At 47.1% G+C, this 27796-nt stretch overlaps 1 protein-coding gene across 3 annotated transcripts in view; it reads left to right on the top strand.

The window, feature by feature from the left end:
- Window positions 1–27796, top strand: part of LOC120372511 (exocyst complex component 1-like) — an 80088-nt gene that overhangs the window by 36262 nt on the left and 16030 nt on the right. For all 3 annotated transcript variants that reach the window (XM_039489693.1, XM_039489692.1, XM_039489694.1), the window contains exons 7-11: window positions 536–668; window positions 1668–1777; window positions 2926–3075; window positions 4676–4769; window positions 20957–21075. In XM_039489693.1, the coding sequence (XP_039345627.1) occupies window positions 536–668; window positions 1668–1777; window positions 2926–3075; window positions 4676–4769; window positions 20957–21075 (606 nt within the window). The remainder of the gene's footprint in view (window positions 1–535; window positions 669–1667; window positions 1778–2925; window positions 3076–4675; window positions 4770–20956; window positions 21076–27796) is intronic.

Genomic DNA, 27796 nt, shown 5'->3' with positions numbered 1-27796 from the left:
GCTTCCAGGATTGTGCTGCCTCTCCTGTTATAAGTATGTCACTATGTCTCATTCCCATATAACTATGTCACATGGGAACGAGAACAGTGGCATGAGGTTTTCGCACTGCTGCTGAGGCAGCAATCTGATGCTAAAATAGTTGCCCCTGGCTGCATGGACTTCAATAATCCTCTCTAATTTGTAATCTCCTGGGGGCAGGGACTGTCTGTGTGTTATGTGTTTGTACAGCCCCTAGCAGCCTGGAGCCCTGCTCTGTGATTTGGATCCCTAGGCTCTCCCTTGCCATGATCCCATTTGGGAGCTCTGCTGTTTTTATGGTGCACTATTATTTTGGAAGGGGAAATGGCAGCACGATGCATTTGACTGGGAATGCAGCCTGTCAGTTTAATGTAGCACGGGGCCACTTAAAACAGTGAGAGTGCCTATCCTTCATGTGTGCACACAGGGTATAGGACATCAAACTCCGATGCTGGTAAGGGGAGGAGGGATAGGGAGACAGCATGCATTAAATCAGTTCTCTTGGGTTTTTAATTAGAGTAACCTGGACCTTAGCGAGAAGCACCGCCAGGTTCTGAGCCGGGGCGACCTCTCTAGCCCCAGCAAAGTGAAGGCCTGCATTGCAGCAGCAGAAGCTCTCTCCAGCTGCATGAATGTTCAGATACAGCCTGGTGAGTAGGAGTAGAAGCTAACTGCCGCCTTTTGTGCCTTATCAGCACCATTGGCTTACAGTCAGCACTGTATTGTCCAACCTTCGCATAGGCTCATTGAGTCACGGGGCCGTGAGGTCCTCCTCTGAACCATGGCCTTCCGGATTTCCAGGGACTGCCCCAAACCCTTCACCTGCAGGTTGGCTGAGGCAAAGTTCCAAAACAGAAGGAAGCCCTGAATTCTAGCACTCAACTGTAGCAAAATCCTGGAAGCACACTCTGGTGTTGCCTGTCATCCTGGACTTGCTGTTTTCACAGCCAGGGAAAAGGTTGGGATTGCCAGGCCAGCCCCATCAGTGCATATTTGTGATGAAAGGAATCAGAAGGAAAGGGTTCTACTCCTCCAGGTTATAGAATTAGTCAGCCCACTCTCTGTCTATATATGTTATGGGGTAGGGGAAAGCATTGCTAGAGCAAGCTTAAGTTAAGCTTTGGCACCCTTTCCCCTAAATACATTAGAGCAACGTGCAGTCAGGAGCCATCTATATGCTGACTGCTTATCTGGTCTTATATTTAGGAAAGGAGCCAACAGAAGCCTGTTTTTAACAGAAAACCAAAAGGCAGCCCAGTTGTACAGTATTTATATGAGTGTTGGGGAATTAGTTTTTCCTTTAGAATAATACATCGTGGGTCTGATTTCAAAACCCCATGGGTGCAGTGATATGCTTCATTTGTGCATGAAAGGGCAGTGATCGCATCATACAGAAACTGGATTTTTGCACATGAAGATAGACAGCTAGCGGTGTACTTTGCATGCATATTTTTTTAACTCAGGCGCTGCCCTTGTTATTTTAGTGCTGCAGTTAATATTTCACTCCTTTGGGGTTTGGATTAGAGTATTTCTTCAAAATTGCACGTCTCTGAGACCTGTCATATTTGTCACTTTCACAACTGATGTGTCTTTGGGCACAACGCTGCATGTGCAGTCTCTCGTTATGTCAGCCTTCTCCTTAACTCAAGGTTACCGGAAGCTGCAGGCCATAGCAGAACAGTTGATCATGTTTGAAACACTGAAGCAGAACTTTGAAAACAGTTTCATCAGCCATATTACAAGCATCTTTGAACTGCAGGTAGGTTAACCCCAAGCTTGCCAGCACGTGCTAAACACTGAAAGGAATTAATATTTTGGCAATGCAATGTTGGAGGTATAGAAAGTGCTACCCTAAAAACTGGCACAGAAAGGGTTAAAAGACACCCGTGCCTTCCCCAGCCCTTCTTTAGACACACCTAAACAAATCTTCCTTGGATCGACTCTCTTACAGGGGGGCAGTGTTGCACATATTTACTGATCTGGAGAACTGTCCTCCCATGGCACTGTCTTGCCGCAGTCAAATTCAAAAAAGGCTTAGCCTGAACGACATTTTTTTTAAAGAAGTGATTCCCCCCCCCCGCCCCCGATTTCCTATATACATTAGAAACTTAGGTCCCAATTAGCTTGTAGGACTCTATGTTTACTGGAAACTAATGAAATTATAGCATCACAAGAGGGAAGAGACTGAAAGTTGCTGCTGGGGTATGTGCAGGAATTTAAATTTGACCCCTTTTGGAGGGGCACATTCTGTGCCCACGCCCATCCCCCGCCCCCGAGGAGCTCGCTGGAGCCAGAGAAGTTCTGTGCCCCCGGCTGATTACTGAGGGCAGGGCGTGTCTCTGCTTGCCCCTCCTTGTGCGTTCCCCTGGTTGCTGCAATTGAGAAAGCACTTCGCTAGTGCTTTTTATGTAGCCTGCCAGCAAAGGCCTCTAGTGTAGATGCAGCTATATTTGCTATACCAGAATAGCTTATTTCCTTGAGGGGTGGTGGTGATGGAATAAGCTATCCTAGTAATAGCCCAGCTTTGCACCAATAAGCTGCATCCACTCTGCCGGCATAGTATTGCTATACTGGTGAAGCAGTAAGTATAGACACATGGTCATAGTGGTTTTTAACATTGCTCTCCCAAGTAACTTATGGCTTCTCAAATGTTTTCAGAACCAAAGGTGCTGGAAGTAGGGGCATGGGAGGTACTGATGCACCCCCTGGCTTGAAGCAGTTTCCATTATATTCAGGGTTTACAGCTTGGTTCAATGGCTCTCAGCACCCCCACTATACAAATTGTTCCAGCGTCCCTGTCCAGAACTGGAGCTTCCCATGCAATCCAGGAGAGATTCATTTAAATTTGCCAAGTGCTGCATATCAATGATTTTATTGAGCTAGGATTTGCTCTTTCTGTTGTTTCAGGGAAATGGTCAAATTCCTGCTCGAATGCAGCAGGCTAGTGAGCTAATTTCATCCACCCATGGGCCCTACCATGATGACCTGCTACCTTACACTCCACTTATGGCCTGGCTGAAGAATGCCAACCCGATCCTGTTCTATGATCTCCCAAAGGTACGGCCTCGCACATGAACTATCCACTACAACATCAGCCATGGTGGGGTAACAATAAATAATCCTACATTATTCCACTTAAATGTGATGTTTTTAATTGGGTTAGCATTCTACGCTGTGGTATTTTAATATAGACGTGTTCATATAAAGATGAAATAACAAAATCACCATGGAAATATCACTTTTATTCACAACAGTATTGTATGTAAAGTTTTTTGGGCTTTGGCTTAAAGCTATGCCCTGTTTTCTGAATGAGGACACTACTCAAGAATAGTCATCGTTATCTGAATTTCCCCAGCTGAGATCAGAGCCCCATGATGCCAGGCCATGGGCACATTCATAGTAACAGACAATCTCTGCTTAGAGACGCTCACAATCTAATTAGACAAGACCGTCTAAGGTAGCGTTATCCCCATTTTATAGTGAGCTATTTGCATAGGCGTCTATGTTAGAGCAAGGGACTGAACCCAGATCGGAGTCCCAGCTCTGCAGCATAGCCACCATCAGAGTGGGATAAAAGAATGCCTGATGGGGTTTGATCCCTGAGAATATCAAACATACAATGGGCCCCTCAGTATTCAATGAAGGCCAATACCTACATCTGATCAGAAAGACAGAACCCCCTCGTACCATGCCGGGGCATTCCTCCATTGCTCAGACTAAGAGAACAGTAGCACCTGCTAAATCACTAGCACTGCTCCCTGCAGCTCCCCTTTAGAGCAGTGATCCTCAGACTGAGGCTCAGGAGCCCCAAGTGGCTCCTCAATGTGTCTCCTGCGGCTCTTTGCAGCACGGGGTATCAAAACACTGCGTAATTTCATTCTTAACCAATCAGGATGCTTTTACTGTGTTATTAACCAATTGTAGAATGCTTGGTCAGTCATTTTGCTGTGAGAACCATATATATAGGAATGAATTTATTTTATTTATATTGAATGAAACAATGAATTCACACTACAGTGGCTCTTTTGGGTAATGTTGATCACTGATTTGGCTCCTAATTCACTGAGGTCTGAGTATCACTGATTTCGAAGTTTCCCATCGAAGTACTGATCACCTCTGAGGCTACTTAGCTTGTGAAAGCCAAGTGTGCAGTCGGAAGGCAGATAGCCCTTCAGTGACAAGTGTGCTCCTTACTGTGGGGCTGCCCCGTTTGCTGAAAACAAGAGCCGGGTAGGATGCTGGAAGCTGTGTTTTCATGTTAAGAGTAAAGCTCACCCTCATGGAAGACAAAGTCCAAGCCAATGCTATTGTCCACGGCACAGTGTGCTTGCTGTGGCATAGTCTGGGTGCCAGAGGCTTTGCGGTTCAACAACCCTGCTCACTGAAGCCAGCAAATGACGACTCTAGAATGGGCTTCAATGCTGAGCAGCTGGATTCTTCCCTTCCCAGGTTTTTATAATCAGTTCCACAGTTCTCCCAAAGGCCTGATCCAAAGCCCATCAGAGTCAACAGGAATGTTTCCACTGACTGCAGTAGGCTTTGTATTAGGAGCAGTAGAGAGACTGCTGAGAATGGCTCAGTGGTGGTTGAGATGGGGAGCTGCAGAGAGACAGGAGAGAGACCCACTGACATTTCCACCCATTCCTTCCCCTTCCAGGTCTATGCCTGGAATCTTAGCAGACTCTACGAGAGGGAAATCAAAGCTTTTTTCGAGCTGGCCAGAATGATGCTGCTGGGAAGAACAAAGGAATGTAAGTGATTCAGTGCTGTGGGACAGGGATTGATTTGTAAGTGGGGTACACAGAGGAATTGTACCCCGACCCCCTTCCCCAAACTATCAGTTCCTTGGGTGGGGTTTCCCCTCTCATCTGTGGGCCAAGTCCTCAGCTGGTGCAAACTGGCAAAGCTCCATTGCCTGTAGAGGAGTTGTGCTGATTTACATCAGGTGGACATTGTATGACCATTTGCTGCAGGTTTTATTCAGTACTGCTTATTTGCTTTCGAGATTTGGGGTCTTTGTGGCTTCCCCTCCAGGAATTCACAGATAAATCTCTGCTGTGGAGAGTCATAGGCATTTCTGCAGGCATCAGAGAGCCGGAGATGCGATGCTGTCTGTTTGTATGGTAGTGCATGTGAAGCCCAGAACCATTCTGTGATAAGAGTTTTTCCCTGAAGTGTGCTAATGTTTGCCAACCCTGCAAACACAAATGTATGCATAACTTTACTTAGGTGAACAGTGCATTGACTTTAATACACAGCTGATCAAAAAACCACAGCTTCTGTAAGGCATGGGAGAGCTCAGGCAGATGCAGAGATCAATATCAAAATGACCCCAAAACAAAGTGTTTCATTTACATTTTCCCAACAGAAAATAGAAAAAAAAATAATCCAAGTCCACAATGTGCAGGGAGCAGTGGGGAGGAGCATTGGGTGAATCCAAGAGTGCTGTGTCATGAATTGCTCCCTGCAATGGGAGGAAGTTGTTTGCACAGTGCTTCATATTGATCTGATGGTTTCAGTGACTGCTAAGCCATGCTGTTTCCCATTGCTGTCAGTGGCATGGATAGTAAGTAATAATCTGCTGTGGTGGAGCTAAAGTGGAATGAAAGGCACTTCCCATGGCTGTCAGACCTGCTGGTCTACATAAATTTTACAACATGCATTGAGGCATTAGGAAACACATTGCTTCCACAGCATGGTCTGAGGGTGGAGGAATAATTCATACCTGAGGGGCTCATTCCCGAGCCCCACTCCGGGTCCTTTGCACTGTTCCCACAGTGATGGTCCAAAAAGCATCCCCTCTTGGGCTGGCAAAGAACCGGTGTGGCCCCTTCCCATTCTGCAGCCCCTGGTGTAAAGGTAATTCCCCCAGGGAAAAAGTAGGCCTGGTTGGAATGCACTGCATCCCAGCAATCCCTACAGACCATAGCCAGCTGGACTGGGAATGCTCTAAATTACACCAGGAGGTAAACTGACTTTAGGATCAGGTCACCGCAATAGTTTTAAACTCCTCAGCTGTTCCTAGGGTCCTCTCCACTAACATCACTGATACTGGCCGTGGCGGGGTGCTTGTCTTCCCAGTCATCATTTCCTCTCTATCCTGTGGTCTGCGATGGAGTCTGTAGGGGCCAAGCAGCAATAGTGACTGTCCGTTTATGTAATAGCGCGCTACTGAACACGTGAACCAGTGCTTTCTCCTTGATTTTCTCCAGCTCTTGCTGTAAAATATTCCACCTGTGTCCTTTTGCTCCTGATTGGTCACTGTTGTATTCTTTGGATAGGATCATTAGTGTAGTCACGCTCTGGTTTGGCCATCATCACCCAGAGAGAAAGGGATAGAACAGTGGCTAAAAGTGACATTGGAACCACCAACACAATGGCTTTGCTAGTGGAATTCCCACTGGATCAGCCTGCTGGACGTCAGCCTACCCACGTATACCTTTGCTGCTCTCCTGTGGTGTGAGATCCCCACCCCCGGCTGTTTTGGGTGGGCAAATATCCCATCATCCCTTCTGAATGCAGGTGTGCTCCTGCTTTCCTCTCTATACATCCTTGGTTCCTGAGTCACGCTGGGGTTTTGGTTTTCTTCCCCAAAGCATCACTTTCAACTAACCCCCACTTCCCTTCTGCTGCAGTCATAGTCTCCTTTCCATATTTCCATTCCCTTTACACAGCATCCATTTGACACTGGACTCATTTGGGAAGACTTGGCAGAACTACATTGTTCTTGGCTTTATTATATCATTGCTACCTTCTTGATTCCCTGCCACTAGTCCCAGCTGCAGGCAGCAACCCTCTACCCTGTCTTCCAAATCTGTGTCCATGGTGCCTTCGGCCTACAAAACATAACTGCCTGCACCTTTGCCAGGTCTGTCTTGAATTGCAGGAATCTTTCCAGGCATTTCCCAGGCATTTCCCAGCAAGACCTGGCTTCAGTTATTTCACCTGCCATGGCTGCCTCAGATTATTTCCCCAAAGCTGAATGAACCCTTCCCATTTCCTGCTCAGCTGAGGAACTGTGTTTTGATCCCAAAGGCTTTGGTGAAGTGATTATGAAAAGCACTTGTGTGCACAAATGCAGACAAGGTGGCTCACTCATGCACACTGTGTCTCAGAGCCTCCTCTCTCCTTGTGGTGGTTGTTCTCTGTTAGCTCGCAAGCTCCTCAGTGGCTCTCCTCTCCCCATTGCTGGAGAGCTGTACTCCATATTCCACTGCACACCAGCGACTTGTCTCCACTGGGGAGTTGGGTGGGAGGGATAGCTCAGTGGTTTGGGCATTGGCCTGCTAAACCCAGGGTTGTGAGTTTAATCCTTGAGGGGGCCATTTGGGGATTGGTCCTGCTTTGAGCAGGTGGTTGGACTAGATGATCTCTTGAGGTTCCCTTCTAACCCTAATAATCTATGATCCTCACCCTGCTCCAGTCCCAGAGCAGTGCATGGTGCACCACAGCCCCATAACCAGCAGAGGGTGGATTCTGGCACAGGCATTGTGGAAGACTGCCATAAAGCTGCTTTCCTAGGACAGTCCCACCATAGAGGGTGTGTCCAGGGTGCAGCTGCATCACACAGGAGATTCTGGGCAGCTCTGTGACCCATAGGGCACCCTAAGGGAGTTGCTGTAAATTAGCCCCCTGGGGCTGTCTAAATTATTCCAGAATCCTGCAGCCCCTAGAGAAAACCAGGATTAGCAAAGCTCAAAGGTGGCTTTAAGCCACTTTAGCCCCCTTTCTCCCCAGGCTGCAAGTTCTGTGCTGTGCTTCCTTGAAGAGCAGCACAGCATCTCACCCCAGTTCCCCATAGTCTCTTAGCCTCCCCTCTCCCATGTAACACACAAGATGTGTACAAACTCTGCCAGATAATCTAACAAGGATTGGAGCTATTTCATGTGATCAGCAAAACTGGAAGGGGAAGTTGAGATTAGTTGAGAATTGGTCCTGCTTTGAGCAGGGGGTTGGACTAGATGACCTCCTGAGGTCCCTTCCAACCCTGATATTCTATGATTATAGAGAGTTACTTGCTGAACTCAATATAGCTGTTTAAATTCATTTTCAGGGTTACATCAGTACAGCATGTTAGGCCTTATAGAATGATTTCTTTAACAATCTGACTAGAACTAATGTTTATAAACGGTCCAGTGTTGTTAGAGCACTGCCTTGCTGAATATACCCAGGTGAAACACTGCAGAAATAGCTAAGATACAGGAGCTGGGTGTAATGGGACCCCATGCAGATTTAAGGGGCCATACAGACAGGGATCTTTCTGTAGAATGGGGGTCTATGAAATCATGAAGTGTAGCATTGTAAATTTACACATAGAGCTGCTTTGAAAAAAAGGTATGTTAAATGAAAGATGTAGATATTTTGAAATTTTTTTTGATGAAAAAATTCAAAATTTTTATTGGTTTATTTTGTTATGATGAGGAAGACATCCCTCTTTCCTTATTTTTAATGTTTAACGAGGGGAAGTAAAAAAGGAAGCAGAAGTCCTTCTGTCCCTTCCTCTTGTCTTTCAGTTTTAATTCCCCCCCCCCCGTCATTTTTGGGAATGAACGAGTAAGAAGAGGGAGTGGGATTTCTAAATGAAATTTGTTCAGGTGTTTTGTTTCAGAATGGTGTGGGAAAGTGAAAACATTTCAATCACTGGGAAATGTTCCTGAGAAAAAATGTCATTGCCCTTGAAAAGCCATTTTTCAATGAAAAAGCTGTCAAAAAATGTCAACCAAGTCTATTACATGCAATGTTATGGGAAGGTGGGGGGAGATGCTCCCCAACAGGACCAAGAATTAATGGAGATATCCTAGAACTGGAAGTGGACCTTGAAAGATCATTGAGTCCAGCTCTCTGCCTTCACTAGCAGGACTAAGTACTGATTTTGCCCCAGATTCCTAAGTGGCCCCCTGAAGGATTGAACTCACAACCCTGGGTTTAGTAGCCCAATGCACAAACCACTGAGCTATCCCTCCCACTAACTGAGAGATACCTCACCACTACCTGCCATTAGCATGAAGGCATGTTTGCCGTGGATCAGCTCCCTGAAAACACCAGCCTATAGCAGCACAAGCACTGCCTTCCAGGCCCCTGCAGACTTTGCTCTCTCTGTACAGGTTAGCGGTAAGCACACACCAACCCCAAGTACTCGGAGTGCACCATCCAGCACCTTAATCGCTGAACAAACAGACTTATCAGACTGGCTATTCCCAAAGGAACAGTACCAACTGGCTTGTAGGATTCAACTCAGGACCAGCTCTTTGCTTGACACCACAGCACTTAACTGTATTTATAGTGAAAACAAGAATGGATTTATCAAAGTAACAGAAAGTAAGAATATTGGAAACAAGTAGTTACATGTCAAACAAAATTATAAACACACTTTCCAGAGACTAAACTTAACTAGCAGGTTAACCTCCTGGCTAAAGAAGTTTTATCGCACCCAATGTTCTTGTTAGCATTTTTTTCAAGCAAATCTAGTTGAGACCCCACTTTCATGAATGCAAAGGTGCTGTCCCTTTTCTTCCTCAGTGAAGGAGGCCAGGCTGTCTTCTTTGTCTTCTAGAAATACCCACAGAGTTTGTTGTCTTTACCTATGGACAGGTTAACACCCCCTCCCTCCATGGCCTTTTTTTGTTCCTGTATCTTCCTTTCCTGTTGATTTCACATCTGTTCCTTTACATGCAAAGTCAAATGTTAATGGGCATCCATTGTGTTAACTTAGGCCTTGTCTACACTACAAGACTATTTCGAATCTACTGAAGTCGAATTTGTGGATTCGACCTTATGAAGTCGAATTTGTGTATCCACACTAAATACACTAATTCGAACTTCTGAGTCCACATTAATGGGGCCGGCGTCGACTTTCGAAGCAGTGCACTGTGGGAAGCTATCCCACAGTTCCCGCAGTCCCCGCTGCCCATTGGAATGCTGGGTAGAGCTCGCAATGCCTGCTGGGGGAAAAAATGTGTCGAGGGCGGTTTTGGGATACTGTCGTCATTGAACCGTCAATCACGCCCTCCCTCCCTGAAAACGCCAGCGGGAAATCTGATCGCGCCCTTCTCTGGTCGGTTACAGCGCGGACGCCACAGCACTGCGAGCATGGAGCCCGCTGTGATCATCGCTGCACTTATGGCCGTTGTCAACTCCTCGCACCTTATCGTCCACCTCTTCCACAGTCAGATGCTGAGAAATCGGGCGAGGAGGCTCCGGCAGCGCGGTGAGGAGAGTGGCGCAGGCCTCTCACAAAGCAGGGTACGCCGCGCCATGGAGATCATGGTGGCAATGGGTCAAGTTCATGGTGTGGAACGGCGATTCTGGGCCCGGGAAACAAGCACGGACTGGTGGGACTGCATAGTGCTGCAGGTCTGGTATGAAACAGAGTGGCTGCGAAACTTCAGGATGCGTAAGGGCACTTTCCTTGAACTGTGTGACTTGCTGTCCCCTGCCCTGAAGCGCCAGGACACACGGCTGCGAGCAGCCCTGAGTGTGCAGAAGCGAGTGGCCATAGCCCTCTGGAAACTTGCCACGCCAGACAGCTACCGGTCAGTAGCGAACCACTTTGGCGTGGGCAAATCTACCGTGGGGGTTGCTGTGATTCAAGTAGCCCATGCAGTCGTTGAGCAACTGCTCTCAAAGGTAGTGACTCTCGGAAACGTCCAGGTCGTCATAGATGGCTTCGCCGCGATGGGATTCCCAAACTGCGGTGGGGCTATAGATGGGACTCACATCCCTATCCTGGCACCAGCCCACCAGGCCAGCGAGTACATTAACCGAAAGGGCTACTTTTCAATGGTGCTGCAAGCACTGGTGGACCATAGGGGACGTTTTACCAACATCTTCGTCGGGTGGGCGGGCAAGGTTCATGGCAGCGTGTGTTCAGGAACTCTGGTCTCTTCAAACGCCTCCAGGCAGGTACTTTCTTCCCGGACCACAAAATAACGGTTGGGGATGTGCAGATGCCTATAGTGATCCTCGGGGACCCGGCCTACCCGCTAATGCCCTGGCTCATGAAGCCCTATACAGGCGCCTTGGACAGTGAGAAGGAATTCTTCAACTACCGGCTGAGCAAGTGCAGAATGGTCGTGGAGTGTGCTTTCGGACGTCTCAAGGGGAGATGGCGGAGCTTACTGACTCGCTCGGACATCAGCGAAAGAATATCCCGTAGTTATTGCTGCTTGCTGTGTGCTCCACAATCTCTGTGAGAGCAAGGGCGAGACCTTTTTGGCCGGATGGGAGGTTGAGGCAAATCGCCTGGCTGCTGTTTACGATCAGCCAGACACCCGTGCCGAGAGAATATCCCAGCGGGAAGCGCTGTGCATCCGGGAGGCTTTGAAAGCTAGTTTCCTCGCAGAGCAGGGTAACCTGTGACTGTCCACTTGATTTTAAGAGAGCCTGATCATGGGCCTGTGTCTGTATGTGTCGAGTTAGATCTGAGCTCACAAACCCGGTTCTCCAAGTTTCCCCCACTTCCAAAGCACGTTTTAAAACTAAAAAAATGTAACAGTAATTAATAATAAATCTTTCATTGACTTTGCATTTCTGTTCCTGGGTTGAAACATGGAAGCATACTGTGCTGGGTTCGGTGTGCACTGATGTACAGACCGCTTGTCCAATACAGGACGGACAGCCTCCTGCTCCTACATAGGTCTGTGGGGTGGGGGACGATTTACAGTGATTGTGCATGTAGGGGTGGGTTTGCAGGAATGGGTGGGTTTGCAGGAAGGGGCGAGGGGTGCCGTCTTTGGATAGGGGTTTGCATGATGGCTGTGGGCTGTGGGTTTGGGCGTTGGAAGGGGTGAGGGGTGTGGGGGACGGGTGAGTATCTGTCCCTGGATGAGGGCTCTTTTTGGGGCTCAGGGCAGCGGAGAGGCTCGTGGCTACGGTCGAAGTGCATGGTAAGGGAAGCCTGCCTTTACATTCGGGGATGGCAGGCGCCAGGACCCTGGACAAGCATACACATCAACGAATGACCTGGGGCAGCATACACCACACAGACTGACCCTGGTGCCTAGTGACTGCAGTCTGTGTGTGCCCTGCAGTTGACCCTGCCCCCAAGTCTGTGCCCTGGTAATGTGGGCTATGCACTGCAATTAAAAATCCCCCCCCACACACAAAGTCTTCTGACAGGAGAAACGTGACGGAAACAGAGAGTAACAGCAAACCGCTTTTAATAATGTTATACACAGTGGGGGGTTGAAACTTGGATTTGGGACTGGGTGATCCTGTAAGGGAAGAACTTCTACAAATTTAGAGCGCGAGAGGTGTCTTGTACATTAGCGCTCTGCTGCGGTGCAGTGACAGTTCTCACGGCCCCTACCGCCCCTCCTTCTTGTAACTTTGGGTGAGGGGGGGACAGGACTTCTTGGCGTTGGAGGGCGGTTGCAGATGCAGTGCAGGGGGGCTCTCTCCTCCTGCCTGCGGTCCTGCAGAACATCTACAAGGCGCCGGAGCGTGTCCGTTTGCTCCCTCATTAGACCAAGCAGCGTTTGAGTCGCCTGCTGGTCTTCCTGCCGCCACCTATCCTCCCGTTCGATGTGTGTGCGATGCTGCTGACACAGGGTCTCCCTCCACTGTCTCTGCTCTGCCGCCTCTGCTCTGGAGCAGGCCATCAGTTCCTGGAACATCTCGTCCCTAGTCTTTTTCTTTCGCCGTCTAATCTGAGCCAGCCTCTGCGAGGGGGATGCCGGGGCAGTCCGGGAAAGAGCCGAAGCTGTGTGATGGGAAAAAGTAAGTGATTTCCTTGAACAGATACATGTTTGCGAACAGTGAACACAGTCTAGTCAGTTTCTGTGAACAAGACCATACAGGGCACCTAGTCTCACGAGATCTCAGGACAAGTTCGAGATTTCGGAATACGCTTTCAGTGGTTGCGGTCTTGCACAGGAGAGACGCCAAGCGGGGAGGGACAGCTGAATCCGTCTAGCAGCCAGTCCTGGTAAGCCTTACAGTAGAGTCTGCTTAACAGTTAATGGATAGCTGTGGCCTCCCGCTAAAGACAATCTGGAAAGCATAAAGTCTGAGCCTTTTCCAGCCCCTCCCGGCAGTGCACGGGAAAGATCAGTGTATGCTTTTCCTCTGTGGCCTCCAACACGTGGCTGTTAAGCGAGGGTCATTCTTATGCAAAGTAAAAGTCTACCATTCACAATAGTAACAGTACACTAATTGCCCTAATTAGATGCAGCACTTCCAGAACGACATTACCCTGAGGCGTGTCACTCGGAGTCAGAGAGAGCGGATGCTAAGAGAAGCCCTGCACAGACCAGGACCATATGCTGCCATGCTTGTGGAGGTGATGATTCCCCTTTACATTAGGATGGCCTGGCATGGAAGAGTGTGCTTCCACGGAGCACCCAATAAGGCACCTCTCCCCAGGAACCTCCTGCGGAGGCTTTTCGAGCTGCTCTCTGAGAGCTTTTTTGAACTGTCCCAAGAGGATTATTGCTCTATTCCTATATGTGTGGACCTACTTTTTGTATAGTTTGAGATTTAAAATTTTTTATATAGTATTTCTATTTTTTATATACCTGTTTTTTAAAAAATAAATGTTTCCCTGTTTGTAGCACTTACCGCCTGATCCTTCCCCTGATTCTGAGTCTGGGTTAACGGCAGGGGAGGGTTGGTAGGGGATCTCTGTGAGGGTGATGAAGAGATCCTGGCTGTCAGGGAAAGCGGGAGTGGGTTCGCTGTCGCCTGCGCCGTCCTCCAAAGACCATTCCTCATCTTCCCCATCGGCGAACATCGAGGAGGAACTGTCCCGGTACACTATTCCGTCCTCGGAGTCCACCGTCACTGGTGGGGCAGTGGTGGCAGACCCACCTAGAATGGCATGCAGTGCCTCGTAGAAGCGGCATGTCTGGGGCTTGGCTCCGGAGCGTCCGTTTGCCGCTCTGACTTTTTGATACCCTTGTCTTAGGTCCTTGACTTTCACGCGGCACTGCATCGCATCCCGGCTGTATCCTTTGTCTTTCATGGCTTTCGAGACCTTCTCGAAGGTCTTTGCATTCCGCTTGCTGGAGCGCAGCTTCGAGAGCACAGACTCCTCGCCCCACACAGCGATCAGATCCATGACTTCCCGGTCAGTCCATGCTGGGGACCTCTTTCTATTCTGGGATTGCCCGGACTCCTCTGCTGGAGAGCTCTGCATCGTTGCAGGTGCTGCGGAGCTCGCCCCGATGTCCAGCCAGGACGTCAGATTCAAAGTGCCCAGACAGGAAAATGAATTCAAATTTTCCCGGGTCATTTCCTGTGTGGCTGGTCAGAGAATCCAAGCTCGGACTGCTGTCCAGAGCATCAACAGAGTGGTGCACTGTGGGATAGCTCCCGGAGCTACTAAGTTCGATTTGCATCCACACCTAGCCTAATTCGAGCTAGCCATGTCGAATTTAGCGTTACTCCACCTGCCGGGGTGGAGTACCAAATTCGAACTAAAGAGCCCTCTAGTTTGAATTAAATGGCTTCCTGGTGTGGACGGTTGAGCGGTTAGTTCGAATTAACGCTGCTAAATTCGAATTAAAGTCCTAGTGTAGACCAGGCCTTACAGTGCTTAATTTACTTCCCAGACAGAGAGAGAAATGTTTCTTGCCTCCTGTTTGCAGGAACCGGTCTAAGGGTATGGCTACACTTGAGAGTTGCAGCGCTGGGAGTTACAGCGCTGGTCGTCCAGCTGTGCAGGGACAGCGCTGGTGTGTGGCCACACTCACAGCTACCAGCGCTGCAGTGTGACCGCATTTGCAGCGCTGTTGGGAGTGATGCATTATGGGCAGCTATCCCAGCGTTCAAGAGGCAGCAACGTGCTTTTCAAAAGAGGGGGGTGGGGTGGAGTGGAGTGTGACAGGGAGCGGGGGAGAGAGAGAGAGAGAGAGAGTGGATTTTTGGAGCCAACACTGTGTATCGGCTCCCTGACTTGCAAAATCAGAAACTTTTTCCGACCCCTTACTCTTTAACTGCAAAAGCCTGCAGACCAGATAACCAGCTGCCGACTCCCTTTCTCGCTGCTGGTCAAGCAAAAAGCAAACACTCAACCCCTGTGAATCACGCAGGGAGGGGGATATCTCATTTGATTGTTCACAGATTGATCACAGCAAACAGGAGCTGTGTTTGTTTTAGATAAGCAGCTCCTGAGCCGCGTTCACAACAAAACAAAGAGAGGCTGCATAACAAAACAAAGGGAATAATTTAGTTAAAAGCATTCTGGGATATCTCCTAATACCCTGGAGGCCAATAACAGCGCTGGTGTGTGGCCACACTTTACGACCAGCGCTGCAGAACCAGTGCTGCACTGCTTATTCCCCAAGCAGACCCAGGTGTACGGCCAGCGCTGAAGCCAGGGAGTTGCAGCACTGGATGTGCCCTGCAGGTGTGGACACTTACTAATTGCAGCGCTGGAAAGCCTCCACCAGCGCTGCAACTCTCAAGTGTAGCCATACCCTAAGGCATATCTGGTGACCTGCTTTTCGATTACATGCTTAAGAACATAATTTTCTGGAATAGATACGTAACTCCTTACATAGCACCTGTACATACTTTTCACAATGATATTGATGACTAGTGAGACACCGGCTTTCAATTGAGACCTCACATGACATTCTTTGGTGAGCCAGCATGTACAATCCAGAATCAGGAGATTCCTGTAACCTATCTGCATCCTCTTGTCAGTTGGTATTAAGGGGTTCTTGGATCACAGGGGGTGAGCATGCTAGACAGCGAACAGAAACACCTGCCCACAACCGCTCACAGATATTTAATGAGAGACAGGATAGAGGTATATAAAATAACAAATGATATAGAGAAAGTCAGGTGCTTCTATTTACCCTCTCTCATAATACAAGAGCAAGGTGGCATTCAATACAATTGAAAGGCTACACATTTAGAAATCAGAACAGGAAGTCCATTTCAGACGATATGCAGTTATCTATGGATCTCATTGCCTCAAGACATTATGGAGGCCAAGAAGTAATCAGGATTCAAGAAAGGCAGTGCTACTTATATGCAATATCTGTAGTTACACTAGGAAGGATAAAAATTCATAAGGGATTGTATCAGGGCTGCCCCTTCCTGGGGTGCCCTCCTACAGCCGGCTGCATCATGACTAGTGTGCCTGCCTCAGTTTCCCCTTCATTCACCCATTGAAAGGAATATAGTCTTTCAGTGTCCAGTGCAAAGACCCACCTCTAGGCATAATTTATTTATGTATAGTAAACTGCAGAACCCTCATGATAAAACCATTCTCCCCAACCCCCAAAATACAACATGTACAATCACAGCAAACTTACATCCTCTCCCCCAGGGACATCGTTTCCAGACCACCCAGCCAAGAGTCAGTTTCAAGTCTGTTCCCAGTTCTTTCACCCTTATTCCAGGCTCCCATTCTCCAGGCCATCCACCTGAGGGTTACCCAAGTTGCTTCTTTCCCGTGACTCTGCTCACCCAGGTCAGGTCTCCTGCAAGATAGCTCCCCACCATGTTCCACTCCCCCAAGCCACTCTGCCTGTGAGTCCTACCCCTGCCCAGGGAATATCCCCTCAGAGTCAACCCTCTTATTTCTGGGTGCAGCTTCCCACAGCCCTCCACTCAGGCCTGCAGCAAGGGGGCTTCCTAGCCTCTTCCCTCTTAAAGGGGGGTCAATGACAGGAATCTAAAGGGACTCACACAGTAATGTACCCAGGGGTGGGGAAAGTGTCCATCATGAAGGTTTCAGACCTTCCTCTGAAGCATTTGGTACTGACTACTATCAGAGATACACTGTTGGATTAGCTATACTGTTAGTTTGATCTGGTGTGATAATTCTCATGTTCCTTAGGGATCAGCATTGCTATGAGCTGGGTATCTGGAGGCACTTTTTGGTCAAAACAGACACTGATGTGTAGGTGGTAGTGAGCTATAGAGTTTATTGACACAAGATTGGTATGAGCATATTACTGAGGATCAGTAGAGCAATCGATGAGGTGCACAAGTCTCTCTGGACTGGAACCACAATAATATAGCATAGCACTAGTTGGTTTCTGCTGCATTGGGGCGTGGATCGAAAGCTCTACCCAGTCTCCACCCACCTGCTCTGGGAATGGGTTGGGCAAACATAACACACCCATACACAAAATAGAAGCTGTATATTCCATACGCCTCTTACCTCCCCACTGGGCCATCTGGGCTGCTGCAGAATGCTTTTGATTGTGAAGGGAAAAACCTCAGTGGATGTTATCCCAAGACAGTCAGCAAAGCCGCTGTGGCTTCCAGTGCAATCCCCCTTTTACAATTCCATGTGCTGTGTACGAGCCAGCCATTGGTATACTATTGTCATCCAAATGCCTGGAGTTACTATACATCCAAATTGACCTGTGCCACATTTGAAACCTTCATGATTTGTATTCCAGTAGCACCCACAGGCTCTCCCAAGTGAAATCAAGGCCCCATTGTACTAAGGTTATGCATACACATAGTAAGAGATGGTTCTTGCCCTACATAGGCAAGGAGGACAATGGGTATCGTATCAGAGTGGCCTCACCATTGGCATATGCCCTCGTGGCTGGCTGTCCTCATCTAGCACCCCCTGCAGAGCATTGCTCCGGCCCTGTGGAGTCTCCTCTTCTTGTGTTTCAGTCCTCTAGTCATAGCCTCACCTCTTCCAGAGTATCAGCATCCCCAATCAACAGTGTTCAGCACAAACCTAGTCACTCATAGGAGCCTGCCTCCCCTCCTGGGCTTCAATCCCACTCTCCTGAGAACCTGCTACTCTGAAAGGCTTGTCCTCAGCTCACCATGGGCATAAGCTTTCAGTTTCTCTGGGTTCAGGCCAGCTCCCACTTCCTCTTTGGGAAAACTGGCCCACAGCACTGCTTCCCCTAGAGCCTTGCCCCTGTTTGAGGGCCCACCACAGGACTAGCTCCCTCCGTAGCATCCCCTGGTACCTTTTCCCAGCTAGGGTGACCAGATGTCCTAATTTTATAGGGATAGTCCTGATTTTTGGGTCTTTTTCTTATATAGGCTCCTAGTACTCCCCACCCCCGTCCCAATTTTTCACATTTGCTGTCTGGTCACCCTATTCCCAGCGAAGAGGAACCCTAGGCCCCATCTCTTCTGTATCTCTTCCCTAAGCCTGGAGCCTCAATTCCAGTTTACCTCCATGGTCATTTACCTGTGGGTTGGCCGTCTTTTAGGCTCCCTCCAGGGATTGCTTTTACCCCCTACTACCCCCTGCATCAGGGTGCAAACTTCCTCCTGAGGCAATCTGTTACCTAGGGCGCGCACTCAGCCTTTTGTGCAAACCCTCTTTCAGCTGGGTCCCATCATTACTCAAGGCCACCTGATTCCAGATGCTGTGGTCAGATTCGGTTTCCTGAAGAAAGGCAAACACACTTATTTAAGTATCAGAGGGGTAGCCGTATTAGTCTGGATCTGTAAAAGCAGCAAAGAGTCCTGTGGCACCTTATAGACTAACAGACGTATTGGAGCATGAGCTTTCATGGGTGAATACCTACTTCGTCGGATGACTCTTTGCTGTTTTTACACTTATTTAAATAAAAGGATTAGCAAAACCAGTACAGAGGCAAAGAGACCACCATTTCCATTCAGCATAGTAACTAATGGGTTCCAAGCAAGTGCTTTTAATGCTGTGGGGTAATAGAAAGCAAAGCTTGTCTTTGCCAGCAGCACTGCGGCTATTAAAAATGGAGAGACTTGTTGGGTGGGGAGTTAGCTTTATTATTTGAGAAGCCCTTTATGAAAAGAGACTCATTAAAAATAATAAAGGATGCTATCGGTTATGAGTTCCAGCAGGGCTGTATAATCCTGGTTTTGTAATTTATATCAGTGATTTCCTTTTAGCGGTTCACTGATCTGTTTTCAATGGCTGTATACATGTAATAAACAGCTAGTAGTTAAAGTAATGACAGGAAACAAAATCTCTGGAAACCAATTGTGGTTACAGCAGGAGTCTTTGAGGGCTTTGTACCTGGCATGAGGCTGCGGGGAATCATCCACGGGTACATAGTTCATCTTGAGGTAAGATGACCTCATTGCTAAGGCACTGGCCTAAGAATCTGTGTTCCGTTCCAGCTTCGCTAGAGTCCTTCATTGTGAACATGGGCAAGTCTATAGGCTGAAAGTGTCTGCTGATTGGGGTGCACAGTAGGATGCTCCAGTTGTTGTTGTTGGAATAATTGCTGTAGCACATGAGTGTTGTTCAGTCTCTCCTGTCTCCGGGCATATATTGCTAAAGTCCTGGCTGCACTAGGGGACATTTAAAAAAAAAAATCTGCTCTCACTGGTGCAATGCTTAAAATGGCAGTGAGAACTGGCAGCCCATCTACTGCAGGGCTCTAGGCATTGCTGGAACTGAACTCATGTTAATGATGGTGGGAAGTTTTAGAAAAAAAGGCTAACTTGGCTTCCAAGTCTTTGCCTGTTGTATCCATCTGCTTCTGAAGAGGACACATCTCATACCCCACCTTCTGTTGCTCGCTACACAGATTTATCCAGGATATCTTGGAAACGCTGCAGGAGCAAAAAGGAAGAAAAAATGAGGGGGACTGTGTCTCATGCAAGCTCATGCTCCCATATCATTGCTTACAGCGCTCAGAAACGACTCCCAGTATCTGCATCTCTACATTACTAACTTGTACTTGGCTCAGAAAATCAGGAACATACTGCCTCAAATAGTGGCTGACAATAACGGATACCACAGGAGAAGTCAACCAACCTCATCACTAGAGCTAGTCAGGACAATACTGATGGAACTTTTTTTTTTTTCTGGAATACGGTGAAATTGATCTGTTTTGAAGAGAGGGTTCGATTTTGACAAATTTCTGATGAAACCCAGGTAGCATTACATTGGAAACCTGCCTGGCTTCCTGCCAGCTTGCCTGTCTGGCTCTTTGGCAGCCCATCTCATGGGTTAATGGGGACCTGGAAGCCTGGAAGCCTTCGGAATCCCGACTCCAAGGCTTGTGGCTTCTCAGTAGCATGGGATCCCAGGTATTCACGCAGAAAGTTTCAGTGATAACAAACAATTTTTTGGTTGGTTTTTTGTTGACATTTTCAGCAGAAAATTTTAATTTTTGTCCCAAAACTGCCAAAACAATGTAAATTTTGGGCCAAAAACTGAAAAGATGTTCAGTTTTCAGATGAATATTTTTGGTTTTACATCAATCAAAAAAAAAACTGAGGAAAGTGGTAACTTTCCATGAAAATTGTTGTTTGATCTAAAACAGTATTCTCCATCAAAATAAGTTCTGATGGAAAATTTTCAACCGCTTTTACTGATTTATACCAACTGGAGGATCCATAGCATCCAGGATTTCTCATTCCCAGATTTTCCTACATCTGTACTACTACTGAGTAGCAAGGGGACAAGCGGCACTGGAAGGAGAGCAGTAGATGAGAAGGGGAGAGAGAAGAGAAGAGTGATAACAGGAGAGAGAGAGAGAAATGAGAACACCATAGGACGTCCATTGGAATCTGTGTCTCGTGTCAATCAGGCAGTAAGGGCTGGTTTCCATAAAGCCAACTGGGCCATATGGAAGCAGCAGGTGTAACAGGGAAGGGCTGAATCACCTGACCGTAATGACAGAGAACAAGTGAGGTCTATGAGAGCTGAGAGTTAAGCTTATGACCATAGGTGAAAGCCTTGTGCAGAATAGGTGGGAGATCCCTTCTTCGATGTTTTACTCCCTTGTTTACATCCCTTTCAAAGTTGCAGTAAGACTTACGCATTCTCACTCCTGGTCCCCCCTGACTATTTTAATATGGCTGTCCCACTGCCTAGAGTACTCTGATTGAATTCAGCTAATACCCAGATCCTCCCATCATGTATGCCTGGTTGGCTGAGTGAGTGGATGATCATTTCTATGGTTGACATGTTGATTATCCATGGCTCCTGTGCCACAGCTTGGAGAGGGAGAGAAGCAGAGACACAGGTAAATACAAAAGCCTGCAGAAGTTATGTCTGTTCCAGGTTTTCCAGAAGGTCTAGACAAGCAGGTGGCCTGTGGGAGCAGACAGCACCCTCGGTTCTGTCTCGCTGACAGCAGAGAAGGGGAAGAGGATGAACCGGACAGAGGAAATGTTGTCAAAGTAAGGAACTGAGAGTTAATAGAAGAAGATGGGACTTATGTTTTAGAAAGGTGGCTATGGAATATGCAGAAATCCAATACTGGTTCCTCTCCTCCCTTCTGTCCATGAATTAATGGAGCAGAGTTGTTCTCTACCTGTAACAGGCACAGATTGCCTAAGCACATACTTCAGGCACTTGTCTCCTAGGCACTACATGGAGTCTACTTCAAGGGGACACAAATCAAATGAAGGGGGGTTTGTTGTTATTGTTGTGTAGGGGTTGTTTTTTTTTAACTGAACAAAGAGAATGAGGCAACCTGCTTCTTTTCCGACCCTAGCTCAGTGTTTGTGAGAGAGCTCTCTGATTGTGACACCCACAAGTAGATTCCAGGCAGGGGTTTCCCCAACATAGGTGTGTGGAAGGATGGAGTCGGGGCTCTGAGCTGAACTCCTGCATGATGGCATACATGTCTAGGGGCAGCACAGAGGAGGATTAATCGAGAGCACCTCCTAGTTACTATCAGAACATACAGTGGAGGAGGCATCTTAAAGAGGGACAAAGGCATGATCAGGTCACCTAACATAGAGTCACTTGAGAATAGAGCTGGGCAGAATTTTTCAGCCAAAAAGTGCAGATTTGATGGCACCAAAACATTTTGTCAATTTCATGCTAGTTTCACCCAATTGTTTGTCAGAAAGAAAAAAAAAGTCAGAATGAAACATTTCAATATTTTGGTTCAAAAGGACTTTTCGTTTCCAAGTTTCCTTCAATTTATTTTTTTTAATTAAAAAATCTTTAAAAATGGAAACATTTCATTCAACCCCATTTTTTCCAATTTACCAAAAATTCAGAAAAAAACCCTGTTTTCAGTTCAACCTAAAACAATAAGAACATAAGAACATAAGAAAGGCCGTACCGGGTCAGACCAAAGGTCCATCTAGCCCAGTATCTGTCTACCTACAGTGGCCAATGCCAGGTGCCCCTGAGGGAGTGAACCTAACAGGCAATGATCAAGTGATCTCTCTCCTGCCATCCATCTCCATCCTCTGACGAACAGAGGCTAGGGACACCATTCTTACCCATCCTGGCTAATAGCCATTTATGGACTTAGCCACCATGAATTTATCCAGTCCCCTTTTAAACATTGTTATAGTCCTAGCCTTCACAACCTCCTCAGGTAAGGAGTTCCACAAGTTGACTGTGCGCTGCGTGAAGAAGAACTTCCTTTTATTTGTTTTAAACCTGCTGCCTATTAATTTCATTTGGTGACCCCTAGTTCTTGTATTATGGGAATAAGTAAATAACTTTTCCTTATCCACTTTCTCAACATCACTCATGATTTTATATACCTCTATCATGTCCCCCCTTAGTCTTCTCTTTTCCAAGCTGAAGAGTCCTAGCCTTTTTAATCTTTCCTCATATGGGACCCTCTCCAAACCCCTAATCATTTTAGTTGCCCTTTTCTGAACCTTTTCTAGTGCTAGAATATCTTTTTTGAGGTGAGGAGACCACATCTGTACACAGTATTCGAGATGTGGGCGTACCATGGATTTATATAAGGGCAATAATATTTTCTCAGTCTTATTCTCTATCCCCTTTTTAATGATTCCTAACATCCTGTTTGCTTCTTTGACCGCCTCTGCACACTGCGTGGACATCTTCAGAGAACTATCCACGATGTCGCCAAGATCTTTTTCCTGACTCATTGTAGCTAAATTAGCCCCCATCATGTTGTATGTATAGTTGGGGTTATTTTTTCCAATGTGCATTACTTTACATTTATCCACATTAAATTTCATTTGCCATTTTGTTGCCCAATCACTTAGTTTTGTGAGATCTTTCTGAAGTTTTTCACAATCTGCTTTGGTCTTAACTATCTTGAGCAGTTTAGTATCATCTGCAAACTTTGCCACCTCACTGTTTACCCCTTTCTCCAGATCATTTATGAATAAATTGAATAGGATTGGTCCGAGGACTGAGCCTTGGGGAACACCACTTCTTGTGTATTTGGTTGTCATGGTTTTTGTTCCTATGGCAACTGAGTTAGATTATTAGGGGATAGCTCAGCCAGCTTCGGCCGGCTGAGTGAGCTCTCTGTGTCTGTAAATAAAATGGTAGTTTTGTTAGCTATCTGCTCTCTTCTTAAACCGGCTGCCCCCAAGGATATAACAAGTGGCGACAATGGATGGGATCCTGGTGCTGCTCCAGTAACAGAAGGAAGTAGAAGTCAAGGTAAAGAACAAACAAAGAAAAATACTGCTTGTTTGCACTGACTGTGAAAGTGAAACTAAAAATCATGGCTACTCTGACCAGGCCACTGGAACCTTTTGATGAGAATATAGAGCAGTGGCATGTGTATACTGAGCGTTTTGAGCTTTTTGGTATTGCAAATGACATTACAGAAGCGAAGAAGGTGCCAATATTCTTAAGTGTTGTAGGGGCTAAAACCTACTCACTGCTACGCAGCTTACTACACCCTGTTAAGCCTGAGACTAAATCTTACAGTGACATTGTGGAAATCCTGGGGTCCCATTTTTCCCCAAAACCACTGGTAATTGCTGAAAGATATAGGTTCCACAAAAGAGACCAAAAGGAAGATGAAACAGTTGTACAATTTGTAGCAATTTTAAAAAAGCTAGCAGAACACTGTGAATTTAAAGAGATGTTAAATGATGCCCTGCGTGACAGGTTAGTGTGTGGCCTCTACAGTGAAGCTATACGGAAGCGCCTACTGACAGAGGCTCAGCTTACCTTACAGAAGGCTGTTGATATTGCTGCCTCCATGGAACTGGCTACAAGGGAGGCGCAATACATCGGTGCATCCCCTAGGGTGCAAAAAGTGTCACAAGGACCAACCCACAAAACGGTGCAGAGTCAAGAATGTTACCGCTGTGGTAAGCCGGGTCACCAGGCATCAGAATGCTGGTGTAAGGACCTGGTGTGTCGACACTGTGGCAAAAAGGGACACATTGAGTGTGCCTGTAAACAAAAGAAAAAGAGGCCTGTGGTCTGGCCGACAAAAAGAGGAACCTTGCATACCCTAGAGCAGACCCAGGATGATCAAGGTGACACCTCAGCGCAAGAGGAAGTCCCACTGCATGTTTTGTCTTTGGCAGTGCAATAATTAGTTCCATCTGTCTTTGATGTTCTTTTTGTTTTTCTTCAGCCTGCAGCCTGGCCAGGTCGAGTTTGCTAATTGTTTCACCAGTACTCATGATTGTGTGCCTTCTGGTGCTGGCCACACCCCTATGCAGGCAGTGAACTGTCTGTGGTGTTTGACAGTCCCTAACCCTGGCTATGATAACTTGAGTAAAGAAAGAGAAATCAATCCTTTGTATAGCAAATTGTGGTTTGTGTAATGTTACTGTTTTGTACTGAGAAAGAGGGAAAGATTAAAAAAAAATTTCTCTGTCTGCCTGTCCTTCTGAGCTGTGGCACTAAGAAGCCCAGCTGACAGGCTGTTGCTACTTAGTACCTGTGAAAAAAAAAATCTAGTGAATCCTCTCAGGGATTTGTATTCCTTGGCTCCAGAGGATTTCAAAAGACACAGGGAAAAAAAACCTGGCTGGAGGATTTATTTCTCCCCCCCAAAACCTGTTTTTCCCGCTGGATGGGAATGTACTTTGACGAGCACTTCCCCCCACCTCAGGAATCCTGAGTGGTACCTCGTATCACAATGGACGAAAGCACCGCTCCGCAGGAGGGCTTTGTAACAGAAAGCCCTGCAAAAAACTGAAAATACTTCTAACCCTGAAACTGCCTCAGAGTGCCTCTGGTAGAAAAGCCTTGCCTCTCTCTCTGGGTCCGAAACACCGCTGCCACCATGTCAGAGTCTACCCTCACTTGAAACTGGGGGGTTTCAAAGTGAGGACCTGCATGTCTTCCCCACCCCACAATCCTAGGGTAGGTCTCCTTCAGGCTGCCACCACTCGGTCAATACGTGGGCCAAGACACCCCTGTATTCCCCCTCCCACTCCCCTTTCCAGAGACGTTCCCTGGGGAAATACAGATCAACTCACAGGAGGGAAACCCCTCCCTCTCTCCTAGCCACTGGAAAGATATACGCCGAGTCAAATCCTTGACTCAACACAAAGAGGGACTTACCTCCCCCTCCCCTTCCCTAGTCCTGGAAAGAGATACCTGATTCAAACTGCTTGAATCAAACCCAGGAGGAACTATCTCTTCCCCCTCCCTTCTCTGCCCGGAGATAAGCTGTCTCACCACCGAGAGAGAATGTCTTAGCCCATTCCCCTATATCCACAGTAGAAGGGATTTAATCAAATCTTTATAGAAAGAATTTATTAAAAGAAAAACAAGAAAATACAGAATCTCTATGAGTCCAAGCTGGACACTCATAGGGTATAACCTTGCTAAGTTCTGGAGAGAATCCTCTCTCTTCTCAGTACAACCAGTACAGGCAGAATTAAGAATAATCAATAACAAACACACAGAATTGCAAACATAGGATTATTAGATAATGACACAAAGTATCTTTCTAATACTCACTATCTTGACTAGAATAAATTAGTTCAGAAGGTAGAAACTTGTAGACTTGATTAAAACATCTGGACTCTTGTAACTCCAGACGGCTAAAGATAAAACACACAGGATCAGAGGGAAAAAGTTCCCTCACAGAAATTTCAAATTCTCTTCCCTGATTGGTCCTCAGGTCAGATGCCTACCAGGTACTATTTTTAACCCTTTACTAACTATTCATGACAGAAGAGCCTACTGACAGAGGCTCAGCTTACCTTACAGAAGGCTGTTGATATTGCTGCCTCCATGGAACTGGCTACAAGGGAGGCGCAATACATCAGTGCATCCCCTAGGGTGCAAAAAGTGTCACAAGGACCAACCCACAAAACGGTGCAGAGTCAAGAATGTTACCGCTGTGGTAAGCCGGGTCACCAGGCATCAGAATGCTGGTGTAAGGACCTGGTGTGTCGACACTGTGGCAAAAAGGGACACATTGAGTGTGCCTGTAAACAAAAGAAAAAGAGGCCTGTGGTCTGGCCGACAAAAAGAGGAACCTTGCATACCCTAGAGCAGACCCAGGATGATCAAGGTGACATCTCAGCGCAAGAGGAAGTCCCACTGCATGTTTTGTCTTTGGCAGTGGGCTCACATGAATACTGGGTAACCCCGTTATTGGATGGCAAACCTATACGCATGGAACTGGACACCGGTGCATACGTCTCGCTGGTCTCCGAGACTGTGTATAAAGAAAAGCTACAGCATCTTCCGCTTAAGGCAACAAAAACTGTTCTGAAGACGTATACGGGAGAAGCTGTGCCCCTGTTGGGCACTATTGATGTTAAGGTGGAGCTCAATGGACAGGCGGCTAAATTGCCACTGTTTGTGGTGAGAGGTAACTACCCAGCCTTAATGGGTAGGTCTTGGCTTGGGAAGATTCAACTGAACTGGGCAGAAGTGCACCGGATGACTAAAGAAGAAACCAGTCTAACCCCTATACTAAGGAAACATGCTGCTGTTTTTGGAGATGATTTGGGAAGTATGAAGGGAATCACTGTGACACTGAACATTAAACCTGACAGTCCACCAAAATATCTAAAAGCCCGAACTGTGCCATATGCCATCAGGCCAAAAGTTGAAGCAGACCTGGAGCGCCTGGTCACCAATGGAGTCCTAATACCAGTTACCCATAGCTCATGGGCCACTCCTATCGTTCCAATACTGAAGAAAGATGGCTTCATGAGCTCCTTGGGCAGAACAAGGCCTGGAAGTGGACTGAAGCCTGTGATGTTGCATTTAACAAAGCTAAGGATGCATTGCTAAATTCTGAAGTTCTCACGCACTTTGGTCCATCCTTACCCCTACAATTGGCCTGCGATGCCTCCCCTTATGGAGTGGGAGCAGTTGTGTCACACATTATGCCCTCGGGAGAAGAGAGACCTATTGCTTTTGCTTCACGCACTCTAAGCAAAGCAGAAACTAACTACGCCCAAATCGAACATGAGGCATTAGGAATTGTTTTTGAAATTCAGAAGTTTCATCAGTACCTGTTTGGGCGAAAGTTTATTCTTCTCACAGACCATCGACTTCTGACGTCAATTTTTGGACCCTACACAGGCATTCCCCCATTAGCTGCTAGTCGTATGCAACGTTGGGCATTGTTACTTTCAGCACACACATATGAAATCAAATATCGGAAATCCACTCTGCATGGCAATGCAGATGGCCTCTCAAGGTTGCCTTTGCCAGTCAAACATCAAGATAGTGCCCAAAAGGAAATCTTTTACTTTGAACAGGTAGAGAATACACCCATCACTGCTGCTCAGATAAAGAAGGCAACCCGCGTTGACCCAGTATTGTCCCAAGTTATGGACCTGGTGATGCATGGAAAATCTCGACAAACCTCTCCGGTCTCATCCGACCTTGTTCCCTACATGTCCAGGAGGACGGAGTTATCGGTCCAATCTGGTTGTTTGTTGTGGGGGAGACGTGTCATTATTCCACCACCACTGAGATCACAGATATTAGAACAGCTACATTCTGGTCACTGTGGAATAGTGCGCATGAAGGAAATTGCACGAAGCTATTTTTGGTGTCCTGGATTGGACAGTGCTATTGAAGAGAAGGCAAAAGCTTGTATGTCATGTCAGGGTGTGAGGAATGCACCCCAGCGGGCACCCCTACACCCATGGGACTGGCCTGAAAACCCGTGGCAATGTATTCACGTTGACTTTGCTGGCCCCCTTGAAGGAAGCATGTTCTTGGTGG

Source organism: Mauremys reevesii, linkage group 9 (genome assembly GCF_016161935.1).
Source record: "Mauremys reevesii isolate NIE-2019 linkage group 9, ASM1616193v1, whole genome shotgun sequence".
Classification (NCBI taxonomy): Eukaryota; Metazoa; Chordata; order Testudines; family Geoemydidae; genus Mauremys; species Mauremys reevesii.
The sequence above is the reverse complement of the archived record's forward strand: the minus strand, read 5'-3'. Positions and strand labels throughout refer to the sequence as shown.